Here is a 15,529-nt window from a genome sequence, read left to right on the forward strand (position 1 = left end):
ACGTATATTAATGTGCTTAGTACATCTTATTTAGACACTTATACATACATATATATATATATATATATACATATATATATATACATACATACATACATCATAGAAAAAGAAGGAAAAAAAGAGAAAGAGAGAGAGAGAAAAGAAAAAAGTAAGAGAGAAAGAGAGAGAGAAATTATAAACGCCCCATAGGCTGTGCATGTAATCTTTTTTTTATTTGTATTATCAACGCTTCGAAATGTGTGTATATATATTTTCCCCGAGATTGGGGGTTGCCGTTTGGCTACCTATGATGAAACCGAAATACCCCTCGACGCCATCCACATCTGTCACTCGCCTCAGTATCACGCAACCCCGCTTTCACCCTGTCCTTCTCCACCTGCTCTCTCCATCCCAATCGCGGACGACCCCTTCCTACCACTCCTTCAACCTCGAACTCCAACGCTCGCCTAATCCCGACCCTTTCATCCCTTCTCAACACATGTCCATACCACCGCAATCTCGATCTCCTTATCAATGTCACAATGTCCTCATTCAGTCCCATCATCGACATCAGCTCTGTACTACTCATCCTATCCTTCACTTTAACCCCACACATCATCCTCACCATAGCTCTTTCAGCCCTCTGCAGTACACTTTCTTCCTCTCTCTTCAACACCCAAGTTTCACCACCATATACCATCGCTGCTCTCACACATGCTTTATATACCCTCCCTTTCATCTTCACTGACCATTTCTTTCCACACAATACCCCACCCAGTTCCCTAAATTTCATCTACCCCACACGAACTCTAGCCGTAACTGCGCTCAAACATCCTCCATCCGCGTTCAGCTTATCCCCTAAGTAAACAAAGCTTTCCACTCTTTCAATACCACCACTCAACCCCGTCCTTGCGTCCGTCCTATTAATCACACCATGAACACATTTCTTACATTTGAACGTGCCTTCCACCTTTTTCAGTGCCCCCCTCACACCACTACATCTCTTATGCACCCATAATATATATATATATATATATATATATATATATATATCATCATTTTATTCATATGCATAGTTTTTTTCTAAGATTATTAATCTCATTCATTAAACCTGTGTTAATGAATTTATGGTGGTAATAAAATGCAACTTAAATTTTATAAAATTAAAATAAGCAGCTCACCTGTGAACTTTGATTGATAAAATAATTTTTGATATCATCATGGTGTAGCGAAGGCTAGAGAGATTTTACAGTATGTTACAGTAGGTAAATAATAAATTAAACACAAGCCGTTCTATAAAAAAATTATAATTTGTGAATTTTTTAATATTTAAAAAGAAGATAGATAGAAAGGGAAAGAAAAGTGCTAATGAGTGGAAGGGGAAAGGGAAAGAAAGAGAGAGGGAAAGAGAGAGAGAGAGAGAGAGAGAGAAAGGTGTTGCGATGTTTTTATGGTCGTTATGCTATCTCTATCACAGTAAAAGAGTGAAAGAGAGAGAGAGAGAGAGAGAGAGAGAGAGAGGGAGGGAGAGGAAAAAGCGTGGAGAGTGCCTAATCAATAACAGCAACAAAGGTAAAACTCTGACATAGACAGAGAGAAAAAAAGAGAGTAAGCAAGTAAGGTACAGGTGTGGCGGTGTGTCATCATCTATCTACGTTATCATCATTTTATTCATCTTAGTCATAACCGCCAACAGTTTCATCATAATTCTCCGAGTATCATCATCATTATTTACATCTAAATATATAGCCATTTTAAATATTCAGTATAAAGATCGTTATCACCATAACCATCTGAAATTTAAACATAAAAATCAACATTAGTTTCCAGCCTGTCAATATGGCATCACCATCTTAGTCATATAGATGTTTATAGTAATCGTCGTCGTCCATTTGTTGTTAAACACGGAACCAGCCAATCATTATTTCTATTATTGTTTGTTTTTCTTGTTGTTAACGATATGGAGATATATTTATAAACACTTACAAATGCCCAAACACACATAAACGAAACGAAACGAAATTTTATTTAGCCTGAACCTAAAAAAAACAAACAAACAAACACACACACACACACACACACACACACATATATATATATATATATATAATATATATGTACACTTACACACATACATGTATTTGCGTTTATACACGTACGTACATATGTACACCTTACACAGGCACATAACATTTTACGTTGTAGAGTCCCGGGTCAATTAGATACGATGAACTATTTTCTTGTTTCACAAAATTATACAATTTACAATCAATATGAGTCTATTGAAACAAAATTTTATTTAATTTGCTGATATATGTGCAATTATGGATAGCATAGATGATAATATTTTTTATTCAAAGACCCAGGTTGTACTTCTCAGATTCTTGATTTTGAAAAAAATCTAAAAATACACCCGGCATAATCTGTATATCTGTATTAGCACTAAAACTATTTTCAATTGTAGGACGTTGTGTATGTTTGAATAATGGCTTCCTACATAAGAACTAACTAACTAACTGGAGTTGCTCTTGGTTATCCGAAAAAAAAACAAATGAACGTTCGCCAACAAACTACATATTTTAGCTTTCACAATAACTTCCTCGTTGTTTGTTTGGAATCGGTGGTGAATATGTTTTACAAAAATACATCACTCAGACGTTCCATATTAATCAAATTTGTAATCCGTATTAATTTGTTTCAAGCAATACGACAACTGATAATTGACTAATTTACCTAATTTTCATTTTCATGAATCACGACAGTAAACTTTATTTTCGTACATGGAACGCAAAAGATATACTTACTAATCATTAATAAATAATAATTTGTAAATTTAAACGAATAATCTCAATTCCTCGATTGAATGCAGATGATGTCCTTTGTCGTGTATATATGCAAAATGAACTGAAGGATGCAGAGAAAATCATCGGCACTCTTGGTAAGGAGGTTAGACTGAAATGTGATCTTCCAATGTCTCAACCACCGAACATTTTATGGGAAAGCAATTCATTTTCGGTCGATCCAAATCACGTACTACTATTCAACTCGACGGGGGATGTTCCAGATAAATACGAAGAATATCTTTATGTGAATGAAACGACTTTTGAAATGGTACTATTTGAAAAAGAGAAGTATACAGCAGAACAAAGTTTCATTTGCACTAGCATAGTTGATGGCCAGGAGTATCAAAAGCTTTATTACCTGATTATAATTAAAGGTGGTTAGAAATTTAATATTTAAAATTCTACGCATTTTCCGGTCCACAACATTTTATTTCAATATTAAAATTTGTAATGAAATTAATTACATTTGTGACAGAAATGAAGTGTAATGGCAAAACAAGATTTCATGAAGGAGATAAGGCTGAACTTGAATGTTCGATAGATGCTATATATTTTCCTGATATTATCTTTAATTACAAAGGACATGTTTCTAAACAATGGTTTCAGATATCTTCAATTGGAAAAAATTTAACATTCAATGTTGATTATTCCGACGACAAAGCTCGGATTGTCTGTTCCATAGTACCAAAAGGACCACAGTGCCATTTTGATCTTCAAGTTTTATGTTAATAAACCTGAAATTTCAATCTAATATTAAAATTTGTCATACAAATTTCTAAGCGAACGAAAACATTTTTTCATTAATTTTTATATTCAGTCAACCGCTCAAAAATACGATAAAAATTTTATTTATCTAATGAAATATTTTAAGACGAAATGATGGACTTTGAAACGCCAGAAAACAAGTCACTGGAAGCTGGCGAGCCAATCGAATGCAAAGCTTCAGGCAACCCGAGTCCGACAGTAAGAATGTCCGTGAAACGTACTCCAACCGATGATGACTGGGTCTTCTTTAACAGTTCTACGAGTGGCAGTGCCGTTGTTTATTTAAACGAAAGTTACAACGGTGACTCGTCAGAGTTGAAATGCAGATTCGAAAGTGCATTGACTAATAAAATAATTGAGAAAATTGTCAAATTGAACATTGTAGGTGAGTATGGTAAGTGGGTGATAAGTTTAAGAAATGATATCATCTTAATTATATATTTCCCTATAATCACTGTAACTTTTTACATAATTACAGGATCCAAAGGAATTTTAGGAAGTGAGTTAATGATCGATGGGATGTTTACTTCATTTTAGCCTAATGGTTAAAATGATTTAGTTGGAAGAAAATATTATAAAATAAATTCACTGTGTAGAAGTAATTGGCATTTTTTTCAGACGTTGCCTCAAAGTTGCAAGAGAACAACTACTTGTTACTGATCGTTATAATTGTGATAGCACTGGTTGTACTGCTTATCGTAATTGCAATAATCATCTACAAGCGAAAGAAAAATAGCCAGAAAAAGAATGTGAAAGGTTGGAGCGTTATTTTACTTCAAATTCAAGAAAATTGTTGAATTTTTTTTAACATTTAATTCAGTAAATGAAATATATTTGAAATAATTGTAAAATTATTATTTTTCAGCCGAGGTAGCTCTCCTGAAATCTGAGTAAGTTTACCTTTTTAATAATTTTTTCTTTTTATTTCTAATTATGATTCTCAAAAAGTGTTATTAATTTATTTACTTTAAAATTAATACAATACTTTTTATACCGTCGAGTTTGTTATCTATAAGCACCTAAAAAAATTACATACGCCGCAATCTGGCACAATCAAATTTTCATCGGTTAAAAAAATTGAGGTATGAAGTTTGCATGATATATAAAATTTTTTTAATAGTTTTTATATTAGAATAGAAGGTGAATTGGAAGTGAATGTTATTTTTTAAAAGAATCATTAGTGTATTAAATAAGTTTAGTTTTTACTTATTTGTTATATTTACTTTTTAGACCAAGAAAAGATTACAAAAATGAGTCTGGTTAGTTTTGTTTGATGTAATATTTCAATGCTGGTCGAACGTTTATCGCAAAATTTTATTATGCATGATACATATGCGCGCACATGTATATTTATGAATGCGTTTGTACACTCACACAAATTTTTTCAGTTTGAAATGATCTTATTGGGGAGATAGAAGATCGTGACAAAGTTGGAAGAAAAATAAAAAACTATGAAAAATATTTTTTAATGTATTTCATTTATTTATGTTAATTTAATTCTTTCTTATCGTTTCAAAACAGCATACATACCATACTACATGAATCTGAATGCTTAAAATAATACAATATGATTAATTACAATAGACTAAACATCGTGTGTCGTGTCGTTATTTCATATTTTTTATGACTCGTATCATTCATAACTCTTGTACATTATAATGCATTGATAAGTATGTTGCCGTCGTAACCTACATCATTTTGTCTTGATAATAACAACACAACACTGATCAAATTGCACATTTATGACATCATCATATCTCAACTTTAATAGTTCAATCTCAAAATACAATAAAAACCATTGTTAGTTGACACATAACTTTGTCCTATCATTTTGTTGTAAAATTAATTAGGTGAAAACATTGAAATATATATATATATATTTTTTAATATTAAAATGGCTACGCTTTTCATTAAATTTGAAAATTAATGCTTAAAATAATTTTATTAATAAAGTTTGTTGCTTCTCTATTGCCTTAATTCATAATATTAGACATAAATAAGTTTTGTGTGTATAACTTGGTGGAAATAATTTTTCTGAAATCTGGAATGCAATGTAAATATTGTTCACAACGATCTTGTACCACATAATTTGCTTGTTTTAAGGTAGAACCAGTTTGAGACGATTGAAATTCTCGTTTAAATTTTGCGTACGATTAAATAATGTTCAACTTTTATAGACCTGATTAAAGCTGTATTTTGTTAAAAAAGCTTTCAATATTTCTATTTCCCGAAAGTAGTTAAACTCTGTTTCGATGTATTGAATCCATGTGAACCTTTTTTATCTGAATCGAATTTACATGCGTCCAAATTACTCTATCATTGAAATTATTATTATAATTAACCAATTATTATTATTAATTTTAAACATTGATAAAATTCTTAACAAGTGCTGTGGGTGATTATGTTTGATATGTAATAAAAATGTTTAAAAAGCCAGATCTGAATTCATATTTTAAATTCATTTCCAGACAAAAAAACGGATTATCAAATTATTTTCATATGTATAAAAAATATAAAGTGCCCCAATACGAAATTCACCTGAACATTTTTATTAAATTAAACGATTACTCAAATAAATATCTTCTGATTGAATAGATGTCACATAACCATTGCACTAATTAAAATCTAACATACCTTAAACCATCACCAAGAACAATAAAAATGATAAAATAGATCCCTGCAACCACAAAAATTCAATGAGACTGAACAAAGAAGATGTTAGCAAAAATATGGCAGACATTTTATAAAATTTAGCTGTTGAATGATGAAATATATAAAATATAAGAGAATTATTAAGAGAATTTAAAAGTACTGTTGTCGGTGTCTGTTTTTGTTGATGCCTGTTCGTCCTCAGCAGAGGCAGGATGTTGCTGATTAGTGACGTCATTTTCTTGCGTTAGGTCCGTACTTCCAATAAGCACCTCCCTCTCCACTATTAATTTGTTGCATAGAGGGACAAAGAAATCTGAGTTTAAAATTTCAATATTATAATAATTCATCTCTTTGAACTGCTGTTGCAAATATGATTAATGCATTGGTTTTGATGGGTTATACAATAAACAAACTTAAAAAATGCGGATTAATTCATATTTAGAGACATGATCTGAAAAATTATTCAAACATGCAGACACAAAAACATGGTATTACTCGAAAAATTTGTATACCATCAAAAAATATCAAGAACAATTTTCAACAAACCATAAGAATCAGAAGAAATTTTATATACATCAGGAATGTATCCAAAATCACCATCTATCATCTTTACTGTCGTTTTGCCATCATTTAATTCAGCTTCAAAAGCAATTAACTGCTGAAAAAAATTGCTGTTAGGTCGAATTAAAGGTCTGCATTTTTTCAAATGGTTGTAGGCATCTAACAGAGTCATGTGCTGATGTTTCAGTAAGTATGCCAGACAAATTGTTGCTGATCTACTTACTCCAGCAATGCAGTGCACTAATACATTGCCACCTGTATCCTGATTGGAAGATTGTTAGGATCAAAATTTATTTCCATGATTTCTTGATTCCATGATTTCTTTTAATTTAATTAGAAATTAGTGTTGAATGCTTATCTAATTTATATACAAACAATCCAAAAAGTAGATTTAAGTTTTAATGAAATTTGTGATAAATGAAAGAGTTTGTTATACAAACAATTGTTGCTTTTATCTCATCAGTACACTGGTGGAAGAGAGTTTTGATATTCGTAGACATGTCATCATCAATCTCGAATTTTAGCACCTTGACTCCGTCAAACTCAAATGTTGGAGTGTCTCTGGTCAAACTGATGATCAATTTTATGTTTTTCTTTTCTATATTTGGCCTTGTTACACTAAAAATATTGGAAATGTAGAGATGGTCTAAAACAATGCAGAATCCACAATCATTCATCTTCCTTCCCAGGGCATTTTTCACTTTTGTCCAGTCTGATTGCTGCTTATTGGAAATAATTAACTATTAATAAAATATGTCTAAATGTTTGAGTAAGCTGCCTTACTTAATTTAACAAAGCTTTCAATAAATCTTTAAATTTTGAAACTTATATCTTTCATTTGGATATAATTTATAAATAAATATAAATTGCTTATTTCTGCACTTACAGTTAAGCTCCAGAAATGTATTGTGAAATGCTTTACTTAAAAATTTTGATTGAAACATGCATGATGGTGCCTTTTTCAAAAAGATATTTTAATTATACCATTCCATTTGCTTACAAATTCACTAGCACATTTTTAAAAATAAAAAAAAACTCATCATCATGTATATCTATATAATATGAACTAAACTTAACATAATAAATTAATTTAATAATAATAGTATAGTATCTTAAGATGCAGATGAAAGAAACAGTTGTTAGAAAAAGAAATAAAATCAAATAATGATTTTTAAAGAATTAAAAGAAAAAAATGTAAAATATAAATGAAAAAGGAAAAATAATATCATGCCTTTTCTTCTTTTTCGTTTTCATTATTTTTGTTGCTCCTGTTATTCATTTTTAATTTAATTAAAGGTTGTCAATTTAACTTCTAATCATAATTAAAACTTTAGTTTAATTTAATTTTTAATACCTAGAATTTAAGATTAAACTTTAATTTTATTCTTTGTAGATATAACTATAATTATAATATATATTGTTTATTTTATCTTTCTATTAATTAATAATGGTCTAATACTGTGTAACTGTAATAATGTAATTCTATTCTAATTAATATTTAATCAATTAATTAATAATAATAATAATAATGCTTTTTCAAACAAATTTTTTGTCAGTTTCCGGAGATTTAAAAAAAACAAGAAGAGAGTATCTGACCAGAATCAGATAAAAATAGAATAGGCAGTTATGGACAATAATATTAAAACTTATTGTTTAGTTTAATGCTATTTAATTTTTATTATTAATACTTAGGCCTCTTAGGGAATTATTAATATGATCAATAGAAAATTATGATGAATGTTTTTAAAAACCAAAATTGTCAATTAACAAAAAATTGTAAATTTTTACTCTAATTATTAATTTCACACAACGACGCAAACGTCACTAAAAACTCAATTAATTAAATTAGATTATTTATTAAATTTAAATAAAATTAAATAAAAAAATTAAACGAAAGCTAAGCTGGCACCGTTCTTTTTTTTTATCTGCGTAATGAATGTATTATAACCTGTCTCTGAAACTTGCCACTTTTATTTTCTATAAGTAAAAGATTTTAGTAACTTTTTTTATAATATTAAATGTACAACTAATATGCTAATTAAATTTAATGTATTTTAATGAATTTTATTGAATGAAATATGCATAATAACTCCAATCGGAATCGCCATTTAGTATGTTTTGGTCTGTAATCTAGTGGTCATGGCTACATTTTTGCTTACTGTGATTTTTAGGTGATAAATTTTAGAAACAATTAACTAATTGAACTTTTACTTTACTCACCCAAGAAAATCATACTCTTCTAAAATGCTCTCATCAAAATGTACGCAATGTTCGTGGTACCACTTTGATAATCTTATATCCGGAAACCACAATCTCTTATCTTCCTCAACCAAAATAGCCTCCAACAATCGCATGCAAGCAGACGAGCAAGCCTTGTGCTCGAATTCAGGACCAGCTTGAGCCTGTCGGAGAAGGGTCTTCTTATCAACCGTGCTGAATGGCAACTCGCCGATCACCTGTTTACACATTTAATTGAAATATTTGACATTTTTGTAATAAAAAATATTTGTTTTTAAAAATAGAAGTTTTTGATAATTGTTTAATTTATCGAGAATTTATTATTATATTCACTTACAAAAACGTAGAGAATAACTCCGATACTCCAAATATCAGCCATTTGACTTACGTAAGGAGTGCCTTAGGAAACCAGCATCAATTATTTTAACAGATGAAAATTTTAAAACATAAAGGTATTATCGTAGATACCTGTCAAAACCTCTGGACAAGCATAAGCATAGCTGCCACAATAAGTTTCACTCAACTTGTACGCCCCGTTTATAGGCAGCATGTTGGATCTTGCGAATCCAAAGTCAATAACCTCAAAAAATTTTTTCTCGGTTTAAATTAGGATTTTTTTAGGTACTCAATTAATGGACTAATCGTATAGTTTTCAATTTTATACAATATAATAATATTTCTTGACTTTTTTGGAGAATATTAAAATCTTTACCTTGACGTGGAATTGAGCGTCAACGAGTAAATTTTCACATTTTAAGTCTCTGTGAACGACCCCAACAGAGTGCATATAATCTATGGCGTCTATTAACTGGCGGAACCAAATTCCAGAGGCAGGTTCAGTTATTTTCTTGGCTTTCCTCACGATATCCAGCATACAACCTCGAGCACAGAATTCCATCACCACATAGACACGCGTATTCGTCTCGATAGTTTGCAGGAAGCTTATGAGGTAGGGGTGTCGAAGCTTTACAGTAAGAGGAGTAGAATGAATGAGTGCTATCAGTAAAATTTGAACAAAGTGACCAAGATAAAATCATCTAAAATTACCTTTTTAACTATATCAATTTCTCTCGGTAAAAATTTATCAACAAAATCCGACTTTCCGACGCCCTTCGAAATGACTTTGATTGCAACTTTTGCATTATGACGTGCGGAATTTGCGAGAACGACTTTGGCGTATGAACCGCTTCCAACAACTTTGATGGGCTCGTAATGAAACTGATCTTGCAGGATGGGCTTGATGTCGTTAATGAAATCTTCCTCTTTATTGTTACTTTGACGATGTTTGTGCGAGCCTTTGTGCTTCTTGCTGCAGATTTTTTAAGAAAAATAATTTGCTTGAAAAACTTAATTTTACTATATTTTATTTCGTTGTAAATTCTTAAAAATTGATGCTCACCTGGAATGTTTTGCTGCGTGCTTGCTCATCTCTAGGCCGTCATCAGATCACTTGGAAACAAATTTCAAAAACGAGATCAAATGAGATGAAATTCAGTAAAAAAAAAGTTTAGCAAATTGAACATCTTAACTTCTTAGTATTTATTCCCATAAATCTGCAACAACGTTGAAAGTTAAGTGTACGCGTGTGTATGATAAGTGCGCCCGTACGTTGTATGCCTGTGTGACATTTTAAAGTTTCTGTAGGACAATTACAGTTTTCCTAAAGATTAGAACAAAACCTAAGCTCTACCAGTCTTTTTAGTATTTTGAAGTTTTGTAGTTTTCTATTTTAAATTGCCGCTGTTAAATGTAATTTTAAAAGTTTTCAAGTAAAAAAAGCTATGTAATTTTGTAATACAAAGAGTGTTGTAAGTTATTGCTTCATTTTGTAATATTTCTTCATTTATTGATTCATTTATTCATTACAATGAAACTCCATTGAAGTTTTATTATACGTATTGTAATTATTTTATAATTATATAAAATTTCAAACCACAATTACTCGGTTAGAGATGAAATTTTCATAACGTTGCAGCGATAGATGGGCTTGGCACTGCGAATCAAATTCATTGTTTCATGTCTAATGCTACTTGTCATGTTAACTTATTTCCTAAATGTGCTATGGTTTTTAGAAAATTTGTTCAATTTTATTTTTACTATTTTTTTGTGTTTTTATTTTTTTTAGATGTTTATCTTTGAATTTACATTTTGTTATTGCGTTAAATTAGTTCGATGTTTTCTTTTTTAATTAAACGGATGAAAAACGTTGAAAATCTGCGACAAAATATCAATTGGTAGTTTAAGTCGCGACTGATATGTGAAAATATGATTTGTCGGAACGTGTAGCTGTTTGAACCTTGACACATTTGTAAACAAAGTTGGACCGCGCCTGGATTAGGAAGATTTGCGCTAACATTGTGTGACACAAACTTTTAGTTGGTTATTGAAAGTATGACAATTGGCTTTCTGTAAAACACCATGATGTTCGTAAAAAAAATTGTAAACTAAAATAGGTTACGGTGTATATTTAGAATTTTTAAACATTTTAACATTTTACAAATTGATATTATGTGTTAATATATGCATCTTTTTTGTTTTGTTTTTTTTGTTATAAATATTTAATGGGCATGTTTTAGGCACATTTATGTTTTAGTTGTAAAGTAATAAAAACTGTAAAGAAAAAGATGTTGTTCAAAAAATTAAAAACATGTAAAATATTATTTTTGTTTTATATCGTTGTTAAGTTTATTGCCCATAAAAATCTTCTGAGCCGCCCAATCATTCATTTCTCCCGCTCTATTTTTTCCTGTCAACAAATCAATTTAAAAAATTTAAATAACAATGTTTTGTTTGTTTAGTTCTTAAAATATATTATCATCGTACGGAATTTATATAGATTACAGTTTGTATTTAATTTGGCTAATTTTCAATTAATTTAAATTAAAAAAACCCTTGCTACCATCAACAGAGCAACACAACGACTCCGAAGCAAACATGTTCCAATTGATCGAATAATGTTTGCATAGATAAGCTCAACTATTTTTTATTCATTTGATAAAATCTTATTTTTCATTAATTACATAAATTAATTGGTTGTTAATGTTTTGTTGGGTACAGTTTAAAGGAAAGCACGCCTATTTATAACTAGAAAATTGAAGAAACTGACGTGTAAGGGTCGTATTCCATAAGAATGGATTCGTCATAATTGACGCAGTGTTCGTTGTACCACCTCGCTGTCTTTATATCTGGAAACCACAATCTTCTATCCTCGTCAACCAGGATGGCTTCCAAGAGTCTCATGCATGGTGTTGAGCAGGTCCCGGGTTCGAATTCAGGCCCTTCGTGCGTTTGCCGTATCAGAGTTTTCTTGTCTTCCGTACTGAATGGCAATTCGCCCACAATCTGGTTAAATAATTCGAAAGTTTATTAGGCAAATCAAAAACAAAATTTGGAGGAAATGAAAATAAAAGAAATTGTTAGAACACTTTCAATTGAAGAATTAATTTTTTTTTCTACTGACAATGTTTTTTTTTTATTTTACAAGAGCGAGTACTTCCAAAAGTCTTACGAATACATAAAGAATGACTCCGATACTCCATATGTCCGCCATTTGACTTACGTACGGGGTACCTGAAGAGAAATAATTACAGAAACTGTGAGCATATAACTTCCTATTTTTATACAAATTACAAATCATCTTTGATGTAATTTATTAATGTAATTATATTCATTTCCAATGATTAGAACCGGTTAGAATTTCAGGACAAGCGTAAGCGTAACTGCCGCAGAATGTTTCACTGAGTTTGTACGCTCCGTTCATTGGAAGCATATTCGTTCTCGCGAAACCAAAGTCAATAATCTTCAAATTTGAATTTTAATTATCAAATAAATGTACAATGAAAGTAAAACAACGCACTCCAAACAATCCCAGTAAAAATTATTTGTTATGTTGTAAATTTTTGATAATGGGCTAAAAAAAACTTGAAAACATCTTAATTTAAAACATAACCACGAAATTCACCAATCGCAAATTGAAATATAAAGACCTTGATAGCAAATTGTGAGTCGATAAGAAGATTTTCGCATTTCAAATCTCTGTGCACCACGCCAACAGAGTGCATGTACTCTACGGCATCTGTGATCTGCCTGAACCATATACCCGAAGCTGGCTCGGTTAACCTTTTAACCTTCCTGATGAGGTCCAACATGCACCCTCTCGAACAAAACTCCATCACCAAGTAGACCCTCGTGTTCGTTTCGATCGTCTGCAGGAAACTAATCAAGTAAGGATGCCGTAGCTACACGTTTAGAAAAAAAATTAAGTGCTTTAAAATTTTAATTTGCTCGGTGTCATTTTTATAAACTATGAATATAAAAATCGATTTTTCAGCTCAATTTCAAAATTTGTTCACGAATTTTTTTAAAAGAGTTGTCAGTTTGAAAAGTCTCACTTTTTTAACAATTTCAATTTCTCTCGGCAGAAATTTATCAACAAAATCTGGTTTGCCAGATGTTTTTGAGATGACTTTGATGGCGACTTTGTTGTTGTGGCGCGGCGAATTCGCCAGGACGACTTTGGCATAGGCTCCATGGCCGACGACTCTGACAGGTTCGTAGTTGAACTGGTCCCTCAAGATGGGCTTGATGTCGTTCAGAAAGTTTTCCTCCTGTTTGGCGTGGGCTGCTGTCTGAGGCTTCGATGCCGGAGAGAGTCCCGGAGCATCCTTCTTCTTTTTGCTGGAATGTTCGTTGCAATAATTCACTCGTCACTACTCCAAACAATCAACCAATTGATTCATTGGACAATAAATCAATTAGACGATATTTTGTTACAAGCGCACCTGTTAAAAGATATATCACTTCATCATAAAAACAAACAAGCGAACCTGGTTTGTGGTTTGACTGCGTGCTTGCTCATTTTTGGACCGTCATCTGCTTACGGTGGGGGAAAAGTTGGAAGAAGAGGAGAGAGGAGAGAAAAATTCTCTGAAAATTCAAAGAAACAAACGAATTAAATTTTCTGTTAAGTTATTGCGCACTTTTGAATGTTCCGTTCTAAAAGGTAAAACAAATAACCGAAAAGTAGATAATCTAACAAAACTGCATTTTCTCAACATTTTTACATTCAGGCAATAATTATCGATACATCCTACAATAAAAATCTCATTACTAAATCAACGAAAACTCGTCAGTCAAAATTATCTATTATTTTTTTAATATTTTTTAATAAATATCTAAATTAATTATTAATAAATATAATTTGATGGAACTAATGGAACAATATGCGTAATCTATATTATCACAATGATTATTATTATAAAATAAATGAAGAACTAGCATACTATTTTATTGAGCGTTACTAGTTCTTTTTGAAATTTTTTGTTCAAACTTCTATACATGGTTCCATATGTAAATTTTTCAATTTTTTTCTATTTCGCTAGTTTTTCAAACTGGTCTTTTAATGTTTTCGATTTTTTTGTTTGTTATTTTTTTGGGAGTATATTTTCTGATTTGTTTTTTGTTAAAGAGTTATTTACGATGTATTTACATGACGTTGTTAACCAAAGAATTTTCAATGAATATAAAATCAGCACATTCATTTGTCTAGTCTTTTTAATGAGCACATTCAGCTTTAAACGGTCTAACGCAAGAGTGGGCAAACTTTTTGCTGTGAGGGCCGCATTGAGAACTATTTTACCTTTGAAGGGCCGCATATGTACTTAAATAGCAAAGTTTTTCGACCTGGGGGAGAATTTTTTAAGGTTTGTGGTTCTTTTGTTTTGGTCATAATGTCTGGCTGACGGGTTGACGACTTTTTTTTGGCGAACAAAGCCAAGCGTGGGCCGCATAAAATAGCTTCACGGGCCGTAGTTTGCTTACCCTTGGTCTAACGCACTCAAACCTACTCAAATATATATATAACTAAAATTAATTATCGATAAAAACAATAAAATTTTCTCTTTAAAGATAATTTTAGAATTCGTTTAAGCGTGCTAAGGTGTTACTAGCAAAGATTACAATGAAGAAAATATGTGTCCGTAGTTGTCAACAAAACAACATATTCATTTGTAATTTATGACACGCTATCAATTGTTTCACTAATTTTTTCACTCGAAAATAAACGTTAAATTGAAAAATTAATCTGACAAATAAGAAATTGGTCTTTACACGACTTTTAAGAAGTTTCTTGAATATAAATTTGCATGCAAGTGCCTAACACATCAAACGCATTGCTAAGATGCACACGCAAACACACAAATATACACACATACACAACACACACACAAATATATATATATATATGTGTGTGTGTATATATATATATATATATATATATATGTATATATATACGTATATATATATATATATATTTATATATATTGTTCAGTAGTTAATTAAATTCACCTTTTCAGTATAAATTCACTTGTTTAGTAAGTACCTCCTCGTATCGATTTTGTTCACAGTTTTTATTTTTTCATCACAAAGTTTATTGTCTGAATAAAATTTTGCTTTTTTCGTTGTAAATATGTTTTTAGTCTAAATATTTGAAT

General features: G+C 30.8%; 3 protein-coding genes across 3 annotated transcripts; 1 reads left to right on the top strand and 2 right to left on the bottom strand.

Moving 5' to 3' along the window:
• Positions 1–3,074: 3,074 nt before the first annotated feature.
• HELRODRAFT_188051 (hypothetical protein) lies at positions 3,075–6,023 on the top strand. The gene is made up of 9 exons (XM_009011414.1): positions 3,075–3,196; positions 3,298–3,546; positions 3,694–3,972; positions 4,066–4,086; positions 4,206–4,336; positions 4,371–4,376; positions 4,452–4,477; positions 4,818–4,846; positions 4,976–6,023. The coding sequence occupies exons 1-9, from the start codon at positions 3,088–3,090 to the stop codon at positions 4,978–4,980; spliced, it is 855 nt and encodes a 284-aa protein (XP_009009662.1). The 5' UTR covers positions 3,075–3,087; the 3' UTR covers positions 4,981–6,023.
• Positions 6,024–6,753: 730 nt separating this feature from the next.
• On the bottom strand, positions 6,754–7,477 carry HELRODRAFT_62327 (hypothetical protein; the record flags this gene model as incomplete). Its single annotated transcript, XM_009011415.1, has 2 exons — positions 6,754–7,062; positions 7,241–7,477. The coding sequence occupies 2 exons, from the start codon at positions 7,475–7,477 to the stop codon at positions 6,754–6,756; spliced, it is 546 nt and encodes a 181-aa protein (XP_009009663.1).
• A 1,539-nt stretch (positions 7,478–9,016) lies between these two features.
• On the bottom strand, positions 9,017–13,612 carry HELRODRAFT_63833 (hypothetical protein; the record flags this gene model as incomplete). The annotated part of the gene is made up of 5 exons (XM_009011416.1): positions 9,017–9,256; positions 9,376–9,437; positions 12,726–12,837; positions 13,025–13,276; positions 13,430–13,612. Coding segments are annotated over 5 exons (849 nt in total), but the record flags the coding sequence as incomplete, so codon positions are not given.
• Positions 13,613–15,529: the final 1,917 nt, after the last annotated feature.

The sequence above is a fragment of the Helobdella robusta genome, assembly GCF_000326865.2.
Source record: "Helobdella robusta unplaced genomic scaffold HELROscaffold_1, whole genome shotgun sequence".
Taxonomy (NCBI): domain Eukaryota; kingdom Metazoa; phylum Annelida; class Clitellata; order Rhynchobdellida; family Glossiphoniidae; genus Helobdella; species Helobdella robusta.